Source organism: Coenobita brevimanus, chromosome 110 (assembly GCF_032717465.1).
Source record: "Coenobita brevimanus isolate Jiangsu-jjx chromosome 110, ASM3271746v2, whole genome shotgun sequence".
Taxonomy (NCBI): domain Eukaryota; kingdom Metazoa; phylum Arthropoda; class Malacostraca; order Decapoda; family Coenobitidae; genus Coenobita; species Coenobita brevimanus.
In genome coordinates, this window is record NC_137063.1 from 30,135,096 (window position 1) to 30,157,608 (window position 22,513).

At 41.9% G+C, this 22,513-nt stretch overlaps 1 protein-coding gene across 1 annotated transcript in view; it reads left to right on the forward strand.

Moving 5' to 3' along the window:
* sti (citron rho-interacting kinase sticky) overlaps positions 1-22,513 on the forward strand; it is a 421,549-nt gene that overhangs the window by 395,430 nt on the left and 3,606 nt on the right. Inside the window, exons 35-36 of the mRNA XM_080286239.1 lie at positions 8,693-8,819; positions 9,863-10,027. Coding sequence (XP_080142365.1) covers positions 8,693-8,819; positions 9,863-10,027 — 292 coding nt within the window. The remainder of the gene's footprint in view (positions 1-8,692; positions 8,820-9,862; positions 10,028-22,513) is intronic.

Here is a 22,513-nt window from a genome sequence, read left to right on the forward strand (position 1 = left end):
TCTGCCATTTCTTTGATCCTCAGCTTCTCAACTTTCAGTCTTTCTCCCTGACTGCTCCTCTCTCTCGTGATCCACCTCACTCCTCTCAGCTTGATCTTGCATACCACAATCATATGATATGACAGACCTCCACATAGTCCTCTCACGGCCCTCATATCAGCAACCATTCCCATCATCGACCTTTCTACGAGCACTTAATCAATCAGGCTTCTTTCAGCACAGTCTCCATTCCCTCTATACCTTGTATATTTATGTGCATCTTTGTGTTTGAAATACGAGTTACAAATACAAGCCGTGTCATGTATTAGAAATGGGAATGCTTGAAAAAAGACCGCACTGGACATATAAAATGGGCACTGAGATAATTAGTAAAAGAAAAGATGAGATAGACTTGGGAGTGATTATTCAGGGTGACTTGTCACCAGAAAAGCATATAAATAGAATCATTGGAGAAACTTTTGGATTATTGACCAACATGAGAGTGGCTTTTAATTATATGAATGAGGAAGTGCTGAGGAAGTTGATAATGACCATGATAAGACCAAGACTAGAGTATGCAGCTGTGGTATGGTCACCTCATTTGCAGCAGCATATTGATAAACTGGTTCAGCAGATGGCAATGAGGGTGATACCATGCATAAGGGAACTGACCTATGAGGAAAGATTGGAAAGACTGAAGTTACAGGTACCAACACAGCGTGAGAGAAGGGAAAGAGGTGACTTAATCACAGTGTTTAGAAATGTAAGAGAGTTGGAAAGAGTGGATGGATAGAGATGATCTTTTTGTGTTGGATGATGGAAGAACAAGAGGTCATCACTTGAAGTTGAGGAAAAGTAGATGTCTTAATGATCTTAAAAGGTTCATTTTCCCGAATAATGGCATAATTATTTGGAATGACTTAGACAAAGAGGTGGTCCAGACAAAAAACATTCATGTGTTTAAAAATATAGATATGGGGACAGGACAACACAAGCTTAGCTCAGTACCTGTATACTACAAATAGGTAAATACACACATACACACACACACACTCACACAAAACACGCATGCATCCACGCTCTCTCTCTCTCTCTCTCTCTCTCTCTCTCTCTCTCTCTCTCTCTCTCTCTCCACCCCTCTCCCTGCCTGTCAAAGCATAATTTTCATGTTCATTCCAGAAATGCAATTTCTGATAATAATTTCTCCAAAACTATGCCAGTTTCAAAAGAGAAATTCAGTTGGCAGCTACACAAAGCAGCTTCCTAGCCACTGATATACATTTCAAGGTAATCTGTAGGAGTGACCAAAATTGCCATTTTGCTGCACCATGGGGGATGTTTTGATGACCCATAGCCTCAGCTCATGGGTTAATGAGCACAGTATCTGATTGGTACTTACAGGAATAGGTTGCATGGGAACAATAGCAGTAGCGAGTGTGGAAACAAGTCCAAAGAGAATCTGTTACATTAAAGTTAGGACAATGTGACACTTTGTATCCCTTTCTGTCCCAATTCCCTCTCTTACTTTAATGAAAACTGTCCCACAAACTGTTCCAGATTACAGATACGTGTTCTGCTTTACTATTACTAACTTTGTACAAGACAGTTACATGACTTGAACAATACCAATGGAAGTAGTTACTCAATACATGGAGATTTAAGTCATTTACATATACTGTTGTCATTACAAACACATTAATTGTAACATAATGACTCACTTTTGAGTATTGTTTATTTACTTGAATTTTTATCTACTAAAAAAATAACCACAATAATTATTCCCACAACCAGGGACTAGCACTAATTATCGTTGGATATTGAGCAGAAGCTAATTGGCATATTTAATTCCTAGCATCACCGAGGGTGAAAGACTGACAAAGAGTGTATGTGAGTGAGGTGGAGGGGGGAAGAGGGAGGGGGAGGCCGAGAATGAGACAGAGGGATGGGGTGGAGAGGTATATGAGAGAGGGGAGTGTGAGTTGGGAGCAGGGCAGTGAAATGGCGGGGGACAGGACGACGTGGAGGCGATTTGTTTGTGGCCACCCCAAACGGGATTGAGGCGTCTGGCAATAGATAGATAGATAGATAGATAGACCGACTTCAGGGTTGCAAGTGATCACCAGCAAATTTAATGTGGAAGTCAGGCTGCCCCAGTGGGGGCCATAAGTCACATATTTTCTAATATCTCTCCCTTGATAGTTATTGATACACCGTTTGTAAGCTCTTCATGATATTATTCTTCAGTAGTTATACTAATTTCCTAGTTATGCTTTAGTGCAGTAAATGCAGTAAAACAGATACTAGAAGCCACAAGAGCACACTGGGTATGACAGCATTCATCGCATGTATACAGGTCTTTAGCTGCACCTTTGGTTTGAAACCCATTTACTTTAGTTTTCGTAAAGAACAATGTTTCATTTGAAAAATGCGGAAGGTAATCTGCAAAGTTTTTCATATGAAATCCGACGATGGCAATGGCTCCAAAGTGCTGCTTGGGATAGAAAGAAACTGTAGGACTTAATTTTTTTTAACCTGCCCCATCCCGACGTTTTCTGGGCAGTGGTACGCCCCAGTCCCGACATTTTTGGACCTCTTTTTTTTTTTTTTTTTTTTTTTTTTTTTTTTTTTTAGCTCAAACATCCGCTTTTGGTGAGAAACATCGAAAATTCATAGAGAAATCACTCACCTGAGGTTTAAAATACTCGATCTAGGTACAAGTACTTCCTTACCTTACTGGGTTTTCTAACAGGCTGGCACCAAGGAAAACGAGTTCTATGGGAGGGTAACTATTTTATCCACTCATAAACAGTATTTATTTATTTACTTGGTACGAATTTGTATGTAGTAAAAGAGTATATTGGTTTTCAAACAGTAATATAGGCATTATAAGCATTGTTTCACTCTAACTCATCACCATTCATGACCTTTTTTTTCCCACATTACCTGATCATCATTTCTGACCGTTTCCTCCTCTAATGCTATGTAAACTTTGTCTTCCACATTGTCATCGATTGGGGAATCACTCTGGCCCTGAATGTCTTTATTGGCCAGGTCACTGGTAACAGGTGAATTGCCGAGACAATGGCTTGCAGGGGGGGGGGGGAAGTTATGCGGTTTAAGGCATTGTCCCTGCTTGGCATCTTGTAGAGGAATAGAGGAAGGTGTCCCGTGTATACGTGCCAAAAATCACTTGCGAAAATTGAAAATTGTGCAAATTAGGGACCTTGCAATGTTGCGGCATTAATTCATGTCGCTGGGACATGAGTGCATATCATGTGCCGATGTTAATTCACGTCGCCGGGACGGCGCGGGTTAATTCATTTTATGGGATACAAAGTTAGTTTGTAACAGCAGAGTTCGTGGTTGTAAAAGTAACAGAAAGGATCACTTAGAATATATTGCATATTGTGTTATGGAAAAAGCCCCCCCCCCCCACCCCCCAAAACAAAAAACAAAAAAACAAAAAAAATGAGAGAGAGAGAGAGAGAGAGAGAGAGAAAGGGCCAAATTACAAGAAACCAACCTGCAATTTTTTAGACAGCCATTTCAGAAAAAACCTAATTTAAAAATTTTGGCCTAAAAAATAAAAAAGACCTAGCAACCCTGGTCCAGCAGGGCAGAAGACTGTAGCACCAGTCGAGCAGGGCAGTACTCCCGAGGTGGATGGAAATCTGATGACAGTGAGTGCTGGAGCTCCCGTTTCATCAGCCCTCAGGACTAGTTCCTGACCATCCCCCATTGCTGAACTTTTTCAGTGTCTCAGTTACACAGAGAGTAGGCCAGCATGCTCTCCAGTACAAATTTCTCTGACTATCTACACCAAACTACATGCACAGTACACACTACACTTCCTATTCAAAATTTAACTAAAATGGCGTCTCTATACCAAGCCTCGGAGTCCCCAGGGGGTGGGACCATAAATGCCCCCACCATTCGCCCCTCTCCCGGTGATGACTCAAGGTACCTGGAACCACTGTCTGACTCTCTTCTTCTTCATTTCTGCAACATTCGCGGCCTTTCCTCTAACTTTCGCTCTGTTGAGCACCACCTCTCCTCCTCTAAACCTCACCTTCTTTTTCTAACGGAGACTCAGCTGTCTGAGGCAACTGACAGCAAACCCTTTTCTGTATCCTCCTACTTTCTCTATACTCATTTCAAAGCCAAAGGTGGCTGTTGTGTATATATATACGCAACGACTTATCTTGCTCTCGTGTTCCTGAACTCGATTCTTCTGAATTCTCTACACTCTGGCTTCGGCTTTCCTGTCATTCTCTAACTAAATATATCTGTGCTGTTTACTTATCCCCTAATTCTACTGACTATCAAAAATTCTTTGACTATCTTACTTCTACGATGGAACACATTCTATCCATTTCTCCTTTCTCTGAAATCTCCATTCTAGGAGATTTCAGTGTTCACCACCACCTTTGGCTCTCCTCTCCTTTCACGGATCCACCTGGTGAACAAGCCTACATCTTTTCTATCCTTAATGACCTAGAGCAGCTCGTACAGCACCCTACCCGTATCCCTGACTGCCTTGGAGAGAGCTCCAACATACTTGACCTCTTCCTCACAACTAATCCTTCTGCTTACTCTGTTAATCTTTTCTCTCCGTTGGGCTCCTCCGATCACAACCTTATTACCTTAACCTGTCCTATCGCTCCGGTACGGCCTGTGGACCCTCCAGGGAAACGTCGTCTGTGGCATTTTGGAGCCGCGGACTGGGAGGCCCTCAGGCAGTACTTCTTTGATTTTCCCTGGAATGATTATTGCTTCCATGGCCGGGAGCCATCTGAGTGTGCCTTGCGCATTACGGAGGTTATTCTCTCGGGCATGGAAGCATACATTCTTTTCTCATATCCTTTGACTAACGTAAGAAAGCCTTGGTTTAATCACACTTGTTCTAATGCTGTCCGCAACAAGGAGAGGGCCTACAAAAGGTACCAGAGCCAACCCACCCCTGAATCACATCATCTTTACGTTTCTGCCCGGAATCGCGCTAAGTCTATTCTTCTTTCTACTAAAAATAATTTCATCCATACCAAATGCTCTCAACTCTCCAACTCGAATTCTTCCCGCTCCTTCTGGCACCTTGCCAAAAATCTTTCTAACAACTTTACCTCATCATCCTTCCCTCCTCTTTTCTACTCTGATGGTTCTGTAGCTATTTCTTCTACTTATAAAGCAGATCTCTTCGCACAGACTTCCTCCTCCAATTCCACCTTAGACGATTCCAGTGCTGTTCCTCCATCACTTCCCTCCTCTGACTTCCTCATGGTTGACATTAAAATTTCATCAGTTGATGTATTTTCTGCCATCACTGGCCTCAGTACTAACAAGGTATATGGGCCTGATGGGGTCCCTCCTGTTGTTCTCAAGAACTGTGCTTCTGTGCTTACACCCTGCCTAGGCAAACTCTTTCGCCTTTGTCTGTCAACTTGTACCTTTCCTTCTTGCTGGAAGTTTGCTCTCATTCAGCCAGTCCCAAAGAAGGGTGACCACTCCCAACCCTCCAACTATCATCCAATTGCTTTAACGTCCTGTATTTCAAAAGTTTTCGAGTCAATTCTCAATAGAAAAATTTTAAGGCATCTTTCCTATCACAACCTTCTTTCCGATCGTCAGTATGGGTTCCGTCAGGGACGCTCCACTGGCGATCTTCTCACCTACCTTTCAGACTCCTGGTCATCCTCTTTTCGGGACTTTGGCGAAAGCTTTGCCATTGCACTTGACATCTCAAAGGCTTTCGATCGAGTCTGGCATAAATCTTTAATTTCCAAACTGCCCTCCTATGGTTTCTATCCTTCTATCTGTGCCTTCATCTTGAGCTTCCTTTCTGGTCGTTCTATAGCCGCTGTTGTAGACGGCCATCGTTCTTCTCCTAGATCTATCAACAGTGGTGTTCCTCAGGGCTCTGTCCTATCACCAACTCTCTTCCTTTTATTCATCAATGATCTTCTAAGCTGTACATCTAACCCTATCCACTCATATGCTGATGACTCCACCCTTCACCTTTCCATTCGGTTCCCGCAACACCCATCTCAACAGATACTTCAACAAACAAGGGATGAGGCTATGGCACACCTAATGTCTGACTTGGTTTGTATCTCTGACTGGGGTAAAAATAATATGGTTGTTTTTAATGCATCTAAGACTCAATTCTTACACCTATCAACCCGACAAAATCTTCCACAGGTATACCTACTAATGTTTAATAATATTCAGCTTAATCCTGCATCATCCTTGAACATGCTTGGGGTTTCATTTACTCGGGACTTATCTTGGAAAGATCATATTTCATCTCTTGTAAAATCTGCTTCCAAGAGATTGGGTGTGCTAAGCCGACTCCGCTCTTTCTTTACCCCTGCACAATTGTTGACTCTATACAGGGGTTTTATCCGCCCCTGTGTGGAGTACAACTCTCATGTGTGGGGAGGCTCCCCACATACAGCTCTTCTCAATAGGGTGGAGTCTAAGGCTTTTCGTCTCATTAACTCTCCTCCTCTTACTGACTCCCTTCAACCTCTGTCTCTTCGCCGCACTGTTGCATCTTTATCTCTTTTCTATCACTACGTTAATGGTCACTGTTCCTCTGAACTGTCTGCTTGCATTCCTCCACCTCTACGACGGGCGCCTAGCACCCGTCTGGCAGCAAACTCTCATCCCTTTTCTGTCCAACTCTCTAATGCAAGAGTTAACCGTTACTCCCAGTCTTTCATTTATGCAACAGGTCAGCTCTGGAACTGTCTCCCTCTGTCTGTATTTCCTGCTGCCTATGATCTCCAGTTTTTCAAACGCAGTGTGTCCAGGCATCTCAAAATGATCGGATCTTGAATTTGGCTCTCTATTGTATTTTGTTTTTCCCTTGGAGGGAACTGTTACTGCGGGCTCATGGCCTTTGGTTCCTTCTTCCTCGCATTAAAAAAAAAACGAGGGTTTTTGTTTATGGTCAGAATGTACACACAACAAAAGAACTATCGTTACACCTTCTGCGCGATATAAAATGACACACGAATAAAGGTTTTTGATAACAGCCTCCTTTATTGGTATCCCTGCCTGTGTTTGTTGCATATTTATTATAAGCTATATCCATTGCTTCTCCCATGCATATTTCTACCTCGTCCTATTTGGCAACTCACCCAGTGTCAGGCTTACCAACCCTAGCGAGACAGCCAGGTTGTTCAGTATGAAACACATCGGACCCCCCTGTAACGATAGTTTTTTTGCTGTGTGTACATTCTTGAGCCATGTCATGCTCATATTTTGTATAGGAGAATTGTTACAAGTTTCTTAGGCCTGGTTATTTTTGTTTTGCTGGACAAATACAACGAAATGGGTGAGAAATAAAGCTTGTCGATATTTAAGGAAGGAAAGAATGATAGCCATCCCAATAGTGTACAGAGATGGTAGATTCATACCATTAGTTTTTGCTTCTACAGTATTTCACTATATTACAGTCTCTTTTCCCTATAAGCAGTGAGTAAAAATTTTATTTCTCCTTTTCATACACTGACACAGAGGGCACATAAAAAGAACTGGGTTTAGGTCGATCAACTTTGATGTCAAAAATTAAATAGTTTGGTGAAGAGTGGCAGTCTTTCCTTGATTAATGACATCAGAAATTGATGCATAGGGCATGTGAAATTCCCTTCACGTTCACTCACAATCTCCTCAAATTCTCATCAGCATCTACTCACCATTTTACTGTTCATGGTTGTGTGAATGTCTGCTTCTCTCAGCAGAACTACTGTGCCCCTGAGACACCCTCCAAGCCTGTCCCATCTGCCAGCCAGCCAGTGCAGTTCTTGGCTTGGTCACCCTTTTGTGTCGGCTTATACCCATTTCCTGGAACACTGTCTTGCCCCTTACTTTTGTTGTCTAGCTCCATACTTCAATCACTTATACTTTAAATTAGTGATATATTAATGGATACATTTATCTTGACCTCTCACCAAAATTAATGGTTCGCTTGAGCAGAATTCTCTCTGATAGCCCCTACTTTTTCACAACACACCCCGCAGAGTATTCTTGGTACTCCACAAGAGTCAGGCCTACAAATCTCAAGTACCTTTGCATGATTTACTGTTCTCTCCTATTTTCACTCCTTATTTCCTCCCTCTTCTGAGATTTCCTTGTCTCCTGCCATCTCGTAGTCTTCTTTGCAGCTTTTCATGCTTCCTGTGCTTTTGTTGTAATCTCCTCATATGCCAACTTTTAACAGTTTCATATTCCACTTTTAGCAATTTGTGACACTTTCTGTGTATAGCAGTTTTTTCTTCTCCATCTCCAATTTTTTTTCATCTTCTTCTCTTCCATTTCCTTCTTTTGTCATCATCATGTGGTCCAGTGCCAAGATTAATGGGTGTGTCAGGTAGGCTCAGAGGTCAAGGAGAAGACAGACAGACACACACAGTCTCTCTCTCTTTCTCATTAATAAAGTACCTTTGTATGCACATTTTCTACACATCCTTTACACATTACCAGGTTAAGACTGAGAAAGTGCTTGCTACTTGGGATAGGTGGTGCACATACTGTGATGCAGTTGGCGCTGTTGCTCAGCACACTTTAAAAAAAAAAAAAATCATTTTCTCTGTTTATGAATTTAGAGACTACTTTGTGAATAGATGAATTCATGGATGTTGATCCCATGAATGGTGAGGTGCTGATGTTCTGTACAATCCACTTTTTTACATGTACAGTATTACCTCATCAGGTATCTGAACCTGGGAAATATGAAGAATACCTGTTGTGCTTCCATGAGTTTGGTGTGTTTGTTGATGCATGTGGCCAGCGATCTCGAGAACACGACGTCAAATTCACACGCCTCCCAGTGGCCATCGGTAGGTGCTCACTCTTCATCTGTTGCTTTACACATTTGTAATATTTTTTGGTACCCTATTGCTTTACACATTTGTGATATTTTTTTGGTACCTTAAGTATTACAACTTTATTATCACACGATGTTGGTGGGTGAGTGGAAAGATCACTGGGCTGCTGTCCAAATGGATGGAAGATTCATCCTGGGCTGTGGCAAGGAACTTCTTATAGATTTAAAGTTCATTAAGACAAATATTTATTGATCTTCCAAAAGACCCACCAGCATGCAAAAAAAAAAAGGATTAAATACTGTAAATCAACTCAAATCAAATAAAAAAATCAGTCAATCCATTCAGTTTTTGCCCCATCAGGAGCATGGGAACCTGGGTCTAGGCTGCTCAGTCTTGGCATTTACAGTAAAGTGATCAGCCTCACTTGCCTCTGAATGCCATTTGCTGTATTTGAGCAATAAATTCCAACCATTCCTTGGCTTTATCCCAGTAGACCACCAGGTGCCATATACTGAAGAAAAAAAAAAAAAAATCACACCAGTTCACAAAGAGACAACCCTAACATGTATACAGTATGGACAACAGGTACTTAAACTGAAGCAGTGTCATGTAAAGGTACAGTATGTGACATGTATAGTGACTGCTGGTCCTCAGGGAGTAAACTATCTAGTTTATGTTCATCTTGGGAAAAAATGTTTGACCTCTCAGCAATATGTTAATTAATGCTTGCTATGCTAATTCTTTGTAAGGAGGCTTATGTCTGCCGAGTCAGTGTTTTATTACCTGTGTAAATTGTACCTCATACGAGGCTTGCAGCATGGCCTGTGCAGACCTTCATTGTGCCACATATGAGGTCTGCAGCTTGGCAAGGGCTAAATATCAGGTAGATAGATGTTTAACTGCATTATTAAGGCAGTTTCATCAAGTAGAAACATTAATTTAAGAAAATATTATATTACTTATGTGTAAAAGAAGTTTTGGCACTACAGTGTACATACACTGTATATGGCATTATGTGTCTGTTGATGCTATATCCCATATATATTTTGTTACAGTGTACCGTGCCCCACTCCTGTACGTGGTGCACCAAAGTGCCATAGAGGTAGTAGAGATCCGGCCAGACAGCTTCACTAAGGTCTCTCCAGATTCTGACTCTGATTCTGAGGCAGCAGTGGCCGTGAAAGCCTCAACCATTACCCTGCACACCCCTCGACACCTTGGTCAGTAACACTATTTTCAGGGCTGCCACTGGATAATCTATCTCCCTGCATGTCCATTCCTCAGTCTTGGAGGAGGTGGCCATTGAAAAATTGTCCCCCCCCCCCACCTCTCTCATCATTATCATTATTATAATACATGATCCCCACTCTCCCTTTTCCTCTCTGTCTCTTAGCATGACTCACATCCTGTACACTCTTTTAGCATCGTTTTGTCAATTGGTTTAAATGGACTGATCCTGACTTAAAAAGATTTTGGACTTGTTTTCTTTTATTGTGATTCTGCTTTGCATTGCTTCCTTCTCTTCTGTAAAAGAAAAAATAATACTCATTGGCATATTAACCTATCCAAACCACAGAGACACGGGGCTAGACTACAATACTCCAAGGCATCAAAAGATACTTGAGTAGCCTTCTCTGTGTGTGGCAAAGAGTAAGGTTATGGTTTTTGAATTGGAGGGAAGTGTATAGTAAGGCAGACTGTTCAGGAAATGGAGAATATGAATGTCTAAAAAATATTTAAGTATTGTAGTGTGAGGAGGATTCCTGTAGACAAGGAATTTGGAAAATATTAAGAATACTGTATATGGAGAGGTTGTTGAATGCCGTGAAGAGTATGTAGTGTATGAGGGTGCTAAGGCTGTAGTGCGTGTAGATAGTGAACTGAGTGAATTTTTCTAACGAATATTTGATTGAATCAGGGATGTGTCATGTCTCCATGGTTGTTCAATTTGTATATGGATGGGGTTATGGTGGGGGCGCTCACCATCCACTCACTCGATATAGTGCTGCTCTCGTGTGTCTGCCCTTTCCTCTCCTCTCTCCATTCCTTCCTTCCTCTTCTGTCTTTCTTTACTTCATTCTTTCCTCGTCCTTCTGCCTACGGGTGACTTTACACTCCCTCTTTTGTCTTTCTTTCTTTTATTCTTTCCTCCTCCTCCTGCCTATGGGTGACTCTACACTGAGTGACAAGCCTAATGGTTTCCTGTACACCAGGAAACCATTTACTATGCTGGATGGTAACCATATAACCAAATTATGGCACCTGGTGGTTTAGAGGGTAATTACAGCACTCCAATCGCATTGAGCCGGTGAAGGTTTATATCCAAGGGGTGGTTGGGGTTATTGGTCACGTAATGCCACTCAGGGATGAGTGAGGCTGGTCACTCTCATCTTAAATATCAGGACCAAAGTGCCTAGCTCCGGACTTCTACGCTTGTCATGGCAACGTAGAATTGGATGATGGATGGATGGATAAAAGAGATACAAGGTAGGACAGGGGATGTTGGAGTGGCCCTAATGAAAGAGGGCAGTGTTGGGAAACTCCCTGTACTGTTGTTTCCAGATGATACTGTATTGTTAAGTGAAATTAAAGGGGTACTGCAACACTTGGTGAATGAGTTTGACAGAGTGTCTGAGATACAGAATCTAAAGGTGAATGTTGGGAAGGGTAAAGTTATCATCTTTGAGAGAAATGAAGTCACTGAATGTACAGTGAGGTTGGATGATGAGGAAATGGAAAATGTGAATGCATTTAGTACTTGGGTAGTGTGATGTGTAAGGATGAAAGTTTGGAGGATGAAGTGCTTGAAAGGGTACAACAAGGAAGAAGGATTGCTGGTTCTTTGAAAGCAATGATAAGAAACAGAAAAGTGATCTTGGAAGTAAAAAAGTAGCTGACTGATAGTATTGTGATACCAGCTCTGGCATGGAAGTGAAGCTTGGACCTTGTTGGAAGGACACAATTCAAGAGTGAGGGAAGTGGAAGTGAGATATTTGGAGTGGCATCTGGAGTTACATGGAGAGGCAGATTGACAGATGAGGAAGTGAATGGGCATTGTGGTGTGGATGTGACAGAAAGCATTGGGAGAAATACATTGAGGTGGTTTGACCATGTGGAGAGGATGGAGAGCGAAAGACTAATGAGGAGAGTGTATGAGAGTGACGTGGAAGGGAGGGGAGGGGGAAGCCAAGGATGGGATGGAGGGATGGAGTAGAGAGGCATATGACAGGGTGGTGTGAGCTGGGGGACGGGCAATGAAATGACGGGAGACAGGGCGACTTGGAGACAATTTGTTTGTGGCCTCCCCTTATGGGATTAAATTGTTTGACAATAGATAGATAGACAAGGATGGGAGTTAACCCCTTAACCGCGGGGCGTCACTTTCGTGACGCTTGGGAGCAAGGGATCATACCGCGGGGTGTCGCTTTTGTGATTCTGTGTTATTTTGAATTCACCCGGGCTTCCAAGTGGGGGCTTGTATCATCTATCAGTACTGCCAATGTCCAACACTAGTCAGCACTCCTAATCTCATCTGTACTCCCATCCATTGTTGACAATTTAGCCATTTCTCCCCATTCTTGAATCCCCTCCCTACCCCCCCTCCATTACCCTATCCTCTCGCCTGCCCAGCCGTGCTACGCTAAGTAAATCTTCCCTGGAATTTTTCACTGATTTCATCCATTGAAATAAGCCCTATGCCCTATTCTTATACCAAAATAATATATACAAGAAAGAAATAAGGTAAGTGAGAGTGCCATACACCTGGAATTGGCTATTTATCACCTGACAACACCTCACATGCACTCGTTCGCTAATTTTCGCTGTTTTTTTCCCCTTGAAATATGTCTTATAATCTATTTTCATAATAAATATACATGTAAGGAGGGAAGGGAGAAGCCTAAGTGATATTTACATTCACCTGGACCTACCTAATTTATAATGTATTGTCTAGATTTCCTGCCAATCATATCAGTGCTATACATAGCTGTTTCAAGAGCGAACATTGGTAGCACTGAATATCCCCTAAGTAGGCCTCTACCCCGGCCCTCCGTTATCAGTTTACTCTCATCTTCCAAAGCAGAGGTACGTCTGTTTCTTCTTGCTGACTTCAGGGACTATTTCACCCCCATGCAAAGGGCCCTGTGACCTTTACCCCCTACTAAACCTCGTGTGGAAAGAGGTAAAGGGCTGACAATTGATAAAAGAGTGACTACGATCTTTCTATTGAGTAAAACAGTGCAAGTGGAATTGTAAATAATGTGTAAACAGCAAGTGAAAGTAATGAATGTAAATATACGTGAACAATGGAAAATAGTTTTATAAGTTACTTCAAGTGACAGTGCATAACACAGTGTAAATAAAATAGAATAGAGAACGTAAATAGAAATGTAAATGAGTAGTATTATAAGAATACGAGTATATACCCTAGGAGTAATGAAAGTGAAAGTTTCACTCTAGCATGTCTGAATACTATGCGTTATGAGAGTGAAGATGAAAGTGACATTCACTCTCAATGCTAGTATACAGGATGAGAAAGTGAATGCTACGTATTTTACTGAAAGAAATTGAATCCCTACAGTGACAATAAATTAATACTACTGAAGGAAATTTATGGATAAAGACTGTAGATATATATAAGTGTTATAGAGTAATAGAAATATAAAGTGTGAGCGGTTTTATGAATAATAAATGACAGAGTACCAAGAGCAAACTAGCGTAAGTGCGACGGTCAGACGCGCTCGTAATTTTCATTGCTTTCACAGTGGTTTTTTTTTTTTGGAGTATGGATCCCAAACTACTTGAAAATCATAGAGTAGTGTTTATAGTGTTAATATCTGGCTGTGGTAATCATATTACGGGTTGTCGGGAAGTGTAAAGTGGAGACTTCGTTACGCAACTTCAGAGGTCTCCACAAGTCCTACGGTAACTGACGAAGGCTCAACAAACATTCCAGGAGAAAGCTGAAGGTATGTGCCATAAGCATATGTAATTTTAATATTCTAGGACTAATAACTGATTTTTGGCAAATATTTTTTGAGAGTCTCTCGGAGCCCGAATAACCCCGCGGCACACGCAAAACATCGGTAAACATGCCCACGGTGTAGGGGTTAAGGGGAAAAAGTTACAGCAGGGGAGAAAGGTTAAAGATGCATTGAGGGAAGTGACAGGATATATTAAAGTGAGCAATGAAGTAATCATTGCCCATTAAGATATAAAAGGAGTGGATATGATTTATCTGAGAAGAGTATGTGGAGTTATCTATCTATCTATCTATCTATCTATCATTTGCCAGACGCCTTAATCCCATAAGGGGTGGCCACAAACGAATCGCCTCCATGTCACCTTGTCCCCCGCCATTTCACTGGCCTGCTCCCAGCTCACACACCCCCTCTCTCATATACCTCTCCACTCCATCCTTCCATCTCATCCTTGGCCTCCCCCTCCCTCTCCCCCCCCCTCCACTCCACTCATATACACTCTCCTCATTCATCAGTCTCTCATTTTCCATCTTCTCCACATGGCCAAACCACCTCAATGTGAAGAGAAATAACAAGGAGGAAGTTTGGGTGTTGTTGTGCTGGTATGAATATGTTAACATATGAAAGGAGTGGATATGAGTTATCTGAGAAGAGTATGTAGAGTTATGTGAAAAATGAAAGGGAGGAAGTTTGGGCATTGTTGTGCTGATGTGAATGTGCTGGAAAGTGTTAGGAGGAATACTGAAAGAATTTGGCCATGTGGAGCAGACTGAGAGTGCCAGACTGATTTGGAGAGTGTATATGATTGAGAGAGAGAGGGAAACTGAGGATGAGGTGGAGGGACAGGGAAGAGAGATACAGTATACGAGTAAGTGTGATATGATATGTAGGGTAGCCTGGTGGAGGAGGATAGGGTAATGTGGAGGCAGTGTGTTTCTGGCCACATCCACTGAGATCAGATTGATAAGGTAGTCTATGCACCTAGTTATCTAACTTGATTGAAAGAGATGCAAGCTCATCTTAAGTACTGGAATCAAATACAGTAATCCCTCTAATATCCGAACGCCCAATATCCGAACATCCCCACTAACCGGACATAATCCTCCTGGGATCCATTATTCCCAAAATGGGCCAAAAACCGCAAAAAATTCGAAAAAAATCTGACATTTTTCCCTCCCATAATTTGAAATTCCCGCCTGGCGCCAAACAGCTGTTACACCATGGTCCCTTCACCCCTTCCTTCCTCCCCCTCCCCCCTCCCCTGTCAGGTTGCCATTTGGTATTTTTCATTACCAAGTGTGGGCCAATTTGGTAATGAAAAATTCGTTTGGTAATGAATTAGAATAATGCATTACCAAATGGATTTTTCACATGTATGAGGATACACAGGATGGAGATGGTGGATTATTTGCTCTCTCTGATTAATCTGCTACCCTACATAGTATGAAAATAATCAACATGGTGTTAGTTATAAGGAGAGTGATTACATGTATTTCCACTTGTATATATAATTAGTGAAGAATATATGCTAGCTTTACGAATTTGGTAGTGAAAAGTTATATTTGACAATGAAAGTTGAGGAGATTGGTAATGTGGCTGTTGCGATCTGGCAACTCTGTTACCCCACCAACATCAACAGTCACAGCTTAACTCCGATGGAGAGCAGATACTCATAACAGTGCAAGCCACAGGTGCTTGTTTTTTGTGAATAAACAGTGAATAAACTGCAATACCTTGCCACTAGAACACACAGGAATTTACAGTGTTGTGCAGTGTTGAGAAATTAGAATTTAGAGTGCAGAGGATTAACTGTGGACTGCAAACTGGCGGTTCAAACCAGTCCAATAGCAAGGGACTTGTAAGTACCCAGAATGTTTAATATTGTATAAACTCACCTCTAAAACCTCATTTTATGGTTCTTTTGCATTTATTTCAGTCTTTTATGTCCCTTATTGGTGTGATTTGGGTCTTAAATTGGTGCAATGCATGTCCAGAGGGAGTTGTATAGGTGTTTTTCAGAGTTAGGGTCCATAAGTACAAGTCCATAAGCTGGGGCCCAATATCCGGACAGGACCAATATCCGGACCTGCCTATGGCTCTATTGATCCGGATATTGGAGGGGTTACTGTACTGTACCTTACAGTCATGTCTCATAGTGAGATTGCGTCACGTGAAATTCCATCGCATAATGATATACAGTATTGTATATCATGGTCAGCATATCATGGGTTCAGTAGGGATAGGAGGGAGTCAATGACCATGTAACCTAAAATCTTTTTTTTTTTTTACCGTATTTCATGGCATACTAGACGTGTGTAGGACGCACCCTGATTTTGGAAGAGCAGGTCTAAGAAAAATGTTTTTGACTCCTAACCAACACTCAGTACAACCTTAGCTTGATGTACAGTAACCCCTCGGTTATCTAGACACCCCATATCCGAACATTAGGCCGTGGCTCTATTATGCCAGTATCCTGATTTCTTTGTCCATATGAACATAAAATTTCTGAAATAGCCGGTTGGGCTGCCTACAAATTCAAAAAAACCTGTTGAGTGGCTGGCCGGCCTCTCTGGCCACGCTTGGGTAATAGGCCATAACCCACCAGCTGAGCAAAAATGGCCATCCACCTCCTCACCAAAGTGCCCTGGCTGTCCGGAGTACTCGGATGCTCCAGGCACACGCGGCCACCCACCTCACTACCAAATGGTCAAAGTCGCTTGGGTGACTGGATATTTTGGATGCTCCCTGACGCCATGATGTATGGTTTATCCAGTTTTGTTGCCCCATGGCAGCATTTGCTTGGCTGAGCAAAAATTGCTCTTGTGCCCGTAGGTCAGTTTGGCGCATTATTCTTGTCTGCATATAGCCAAGAGTGGGAAGAGACATAGCAACACTGTGTTCACGTGGCAGTATTGCACCTCAGTTCTCGCGTGTCTCTAAAGTGTGGGCGTGCTTGTCCGAGTTATAACCATTGCAGCTTCCATTGTTGCATTTGTGGTGGTTCCGTACCTTCTTCAGGTCTTGATTTTCCTCTGCGACATTCTCGTGTGTGTGATGATGGCCTCACCAACACCCTAAAAACAAAAGAGAAAGGTTTGACTCTGGAGAAGAAGTGTGAAATATTGAGCAAGGTTGACCACACCTGTCTGCAGTTTACTGGGTGGTAAGTACAGTGTACTTTATTAAAATTGTTTTTGCAACCCTTTTCTTCTTCATTTATTTTATTTGTGGATTTTTTTGTTTATACATTGTTTTCTTAGTGTCTACCATTACATTGGATATTCCCATGTATGTTTTTATGTCAGAATAACTGAAAGACTGAAGAACACTGCCACAGCTAGGAGTGGTGTTGTACATACAGGTAGAGTATAGGTAGGTAGGGTATTGCTCTGTTCAGGACAATGTCCATATCCGAATGTATCGATGGCTCTGTTACATAGGATAATCGAGGAAACACTGTAGTCACATTCACACAAATGCACACTTACCTTTCAGTATCTCCATTTTGTAATATTCATCAGTCGATAGTTATGTTATTAATTAATATAAGAACTAAAATAGTGAATCTGTATCAGTCATACATTAAACTCCCCAGTGGCCTTGGGTTCAGAAATTTGTGTGCATCCCAGGCCAGCCTTGAGACTATTTTTTCAGAGATCCAAAATCAGTTTCTTTTTCTTATCAACATGAAGAATAATATCTAGCGCACCTGGCAATTTTTCTTTTATCTTCCTAAACCCATCCTTTGATTCACTATGATTTGTGGAAGAATTCATAAAATTACGGTGCATATGCCATTAACATGTAAACATGGCCAAAAACATCCAAGATCAGTGGACTGCCTGAGTGCTTGGGATGGTAGAGTAGGGTTGTGTAAACGTACCACTGACCTTCGTTCCCTTCCCATAACTGTTCACAGCTTTTCATAGCTCACGCAAATTTGACGTCATTGGCACCGGTATTGTAAAGCATCATTCAATGCCAGGAGCTGTTCAAGGGTTTAACACTCAAAATTACATCTGTCCATCCTTCTCCTTTACTGAGTTTGAACCAGGTGGGCTTGTATATACATATTCACCTCTCAGTATCTCTGTTTAATAATATTCATCAGTTTATTATGTAAAAGTGAAAATCTGTAACACAGTCATACATATGTATGGCAGAAATTGCTTCAGTCCACCCTTCCTATTTGAGCTTGACCCAGCTGGGTTTGTCCTCAAGTCACTTGATTAAATGTAAAGTATCAGCATGTTTCATGCAAAGACAATATAAAATAACATAAAACAAAGGCCAATAATAAAGCTACAAGCACTTGATCATCCTAAAAATCCATGCTTGCACTGGGGACTTTCACTTATATTCACCAGCAGACACCAGGTGGCAGCACTGTCAGTATGTAAACACAGAGTTGAGTTTGTCCTCGTCACCTTACTGCATGTAAAATATCAGGATGATCCATGAAGAGTATAAAATCACAAAAAATAAAGGCCAATAGAAAATTAACCCGCCCCATCCCGACGTTTTCTGGGCAGTGGTATGCCCCAGTCCTGACTTTTTTTTTTTTACTCAAACATCCGCTTTTGGTGAGAAACATCGAAAATTCATAGAGAAATCGCTCACCTGAGGTTTAAAATACTCGATCTAGGTACAAGTACTTCCTTACCTGACTGGGTTTTCTAACAGGCTGGCACCAAAGAAAATGAGTTCTATGGGAGGGTAACTATTTTATCCACTCATAAACAGTATTTATTTATTTACTTGGTACGAATTTATATGTAGTACAAGAGTATATTGGTTTTCAAACAGTAACATAGGCATTATAAGCATTGTTTCACTCACTAACTCATCACCATTCATGACCTTTTTTTTTCCCACATTACCTGATCATCATTTCTGACTGTTTCTTCCTCTAATGCTATGTAAACTTTGTCCTCCACATTGTCATCGATTGGGGAATCACTCTGGCCCTGAATGTCTTTATTGGCCAGGTCACTGGTAACAGGTGAATTGCTGAGACAATGGCATGCAGGGGGGGGGGGGGAAGAGGTTATGCGGTGTAAGGCATTGTTCCTGCTTGGCATCTTGTAGAGGAATAGAGGAAGGTGTCCAGTTTATACATGCCAAAAATCACTCGCGAAATCACTCGCGAAAATTGAAAATTGTGCAAATTAGGGACCTTGCAATGTTGCTGTGTTAATTCACATCGCCGGGACGGCGCGGGTTAAAGACACTTGTTCATCCTAAAAATTCATGTTTACATTGATGACTTCATTATATTCATTAGTAGACACCAGGTGGTAGCACTGTCAGTATGTAAACACAAGAGTTTTGGCTGTCCTTGAAGTTTTTCTTAAATCTGAGTAAACATTCAAATGCATTTTTTCACAATTTAGCAACAGTTTTAGTTTAATTAAATGTTTTTTATTGTATATTCTGCCAGTGACAGGCAGTTTATAGGATTACCTGTATATTTACCCATTTTTAATAGAGCCAGAGCTAATGCCAGTCCAACCCCATGACATTCATTTTTAACCCGCCCCATCCCGATGTTTTTGGACCTTTTTTGGGGGGGCTCAAACATCCGCTTTTGATGAGAAACATCGAAAATTCATAGAGAAATCGCTCACCTGAGGTTTAAAATACCCAATTTAGGTACGAGTACTTCCTTACCTGACTGGGTTTTCTAACAGGCTGGCACCAAAGAAAAGGAGTTTTATGGGAGGGTAACTATTTTATCCACTCATAAACAGTATTTATTTATTTACTTGGTACGAATTTATATGTAGTACAAGAGAATATTGGTTTTCAAACAGTAATATAGGCATTATAAGCTTTGTTTCACTCACTAACTCATCACCATTCATGACCTTTTTTTTCCCACATTACCTGATCATCATTTCTGACTGTTTCTTCCTCTCATGCTATGTAAACTTTGTCCTCCACATTGTCATCGATTGGGGAATCACTCTGGCCCTGAATGTCTTTATTGGACAGGTCACTGGTAACAGGTGAATTGCCGAGACAATTGCGTACAGGGGGGGGGGGGAGAGGTTATGCGGTGTAAGGCATTGTTCCTGCTTGGCATCTCGTAGAGGAATAGAGGAAGGTGTCCCGTGTATATGTGCCAAAAGTCACTCGCGAAATCACTCGTGAAAATTGTGCAAATTAGGGACCTTGCAATGTTGCCACATTAATTCACGTCGCCGGTACGGCGTGGGTTAAAGATGCATGGGGACTTTTCAGTGTAGGAGAATTGCATCGTATATGCCACAAAATATGGTACCCTCATGGGCTTGCCTTCGGTGCCATCATTATCATGACACTTTCCAGTAGGGGTAGCATACTTGCCAGACATGATTCCCAAGTCGTAAGTTTCAGTATTTCACACACAAGTTATAACCCTGCTTATTTGGCAAGAGAAATGGTGTTTCATTGGCACTGCAAGCATGAAGTGGGATGAAGGGGGACAATCATAGTGAATGTAAATGCTGAGTGGCCTTCTTGGCTGAATCATCTGAATGTTTGCTTGTGCAGGAGGCACCATGTATGCATGGAACTGTTGTATGCAGCCACCCCAATCATCATATACAGTAAATGAATTACAAGCTTGTTGTGAAATTGGGTTTAACTTATTTTCTATTTCTGTTTGTTTATCACTTAACGAACTATATGCACCAATATGTGACCTTAACCCGACTGGTATTGTAGACCACTGGACTACCCAATATAAAAAATAGATAAGCAAATACAGTACAGTAAGCCCTCTGTTATCCGAACAATAATTTATCAGGATGCTGTGATCTGGCTGTTTGAAACCATTATTCATACATTTTTCCCTTTTACCTGGGCAGTATGCTTGCATCTGGGTGGAAATCATGGCTGCACGAACATTTTCGTTCAGCCAGGCTGTTTTTTTTTTTCATGTCACTGCAGAGTATGGACCTGCAGTGGTGATTACTTGTCTGTGGTTTATATGTCAGCTTGGCCAGATAGAGTAGTAATAAACAACAGTGTTGTATGTTGTACTGTAGTGGCCTCTTAAAGTGGCTTTCAAAGTTAGGTTTTGTACGAAGGGGAGAAGTCCATTTTCCGAACGGATCCACTTTCCGGACATGCCTTTGGCTCTGTTACTTTGGATAATCGAGGGATTACTGTATATAAGTAAATAGTGACTGCTTATTTACTTGATATTATTATACAGGGTTTCCATATACAGGCAGCCCCCCACATTTGCAGGGGTTAGGGAACACAGACCCCTGCAAATGTTTGGTGCACCCTCCCATAAATGTCTCTACAGCCACAGATCACCCGCTGTGAGCAAGTGTGCACATACTGTACCTAATAAACCATGTCTGGGACCTGAAAGGACATTGAAGGTTGGGTTGAAACAGGGATGTGTCATGTTTCCATGGTTGTTGAATCTGTATATGGATGGGGTTATAAAAGACATTCAAGGTAGGGCAGTGGATGTTGGAGTGGTCCTAATGAGAGAGGGCGGTGTTTGGAAACTCCCTGTACTGTTGTTTGCAGATGATACTGTGATGTTAAGTGAAGACGAAGGGGAGCTGCAAGGCTTGGTGGATGAGTTTGGGAGTGTGTGTAAGAAATGGATTTTACAGGTGGATGAGTTTGGGAGAGTGTGTAAGAAACGGATTTTACAGGTGAATGTAGGGAAGACTAAAGTTATGGTCTTCAAGAGAGGTGAAGTCAGTGAATGTACAGTGAGGTTGGATGGTGAGGAAATGGAGAATGTGAGTACACTTAAGTACTTGGGTAGTGTGATGAGAATGGATGGAAGTTTGGAGGGTGAAGTGCTTGAAAGGAAGAAAGGTTGTTGGTTCCTTGAAGGCAGTGATAAGAAACAGGGAAGTGAGCATGGAAATGAAAAAGTTATTATATGACAGTACTGTGATACCATCTCTGATGTACGGAAGTGAAGCTTGGATGTTGTTGGAGGGACACAAGTCAAGAGTGAGAGCAGTGGAAATGAGTTATTTGAGAGGAGCCTGTGGAGTCACATGGAGAGATAGACTGACAAATGAGGATGTGAAGGAGCGTTGTGGTGTGGATGTGGATGTGATAGGAAACATTAGGAGAAACACATTGAGGTGGTTTGGCCATGTGGAGAGGATGGAGAGTGAGAGACTGATGAGGAAAGTGTATGTGAGTGAGATGGAGGGGGAGAGAGGGAGGGGAAGGCCAAGGATGAGATGAAGGGATGGAGTGGAGATGTATATGAGAGAGGGGGGTGTGAGCTGGGAACAGGGCAGTGAAATGGCAAGGGATAGGGTGATGTGGAGGTGATTTGTTTGTGGCCACCCCCTATATGGGATTAAGGCGTCTGGCAATAGATAGATTTATAGATAAGGACCTGAAAGCAGCATAAAATATCACAAATAGCTGATTGCTTTCCCACACATGAGTGTGGGCAAGTCATCAGCTACATATTTACCCCAGCTTCTTACAACCATGCCCATTAAATTCAGTCGGCTCCACAGAGGGCAATCCTCGAATCTGTGAGACCCGCGAAAGTTGATTCCGCGAATGTGGAGGGCCGCCTGTAGTACACAACTCAATTGTCATATGCTGTGGGGGTGACCCAGTGTTATCAGTGTTTCTGTCTATCTATCTGTCTATTGCCAGACGCCTTAAGGGGAGTAGACCCCAGCAGGGACCGATTTTCGACTGACAAAGGCATTTTGTGAAAGTTACCTCATAAAATAGCTC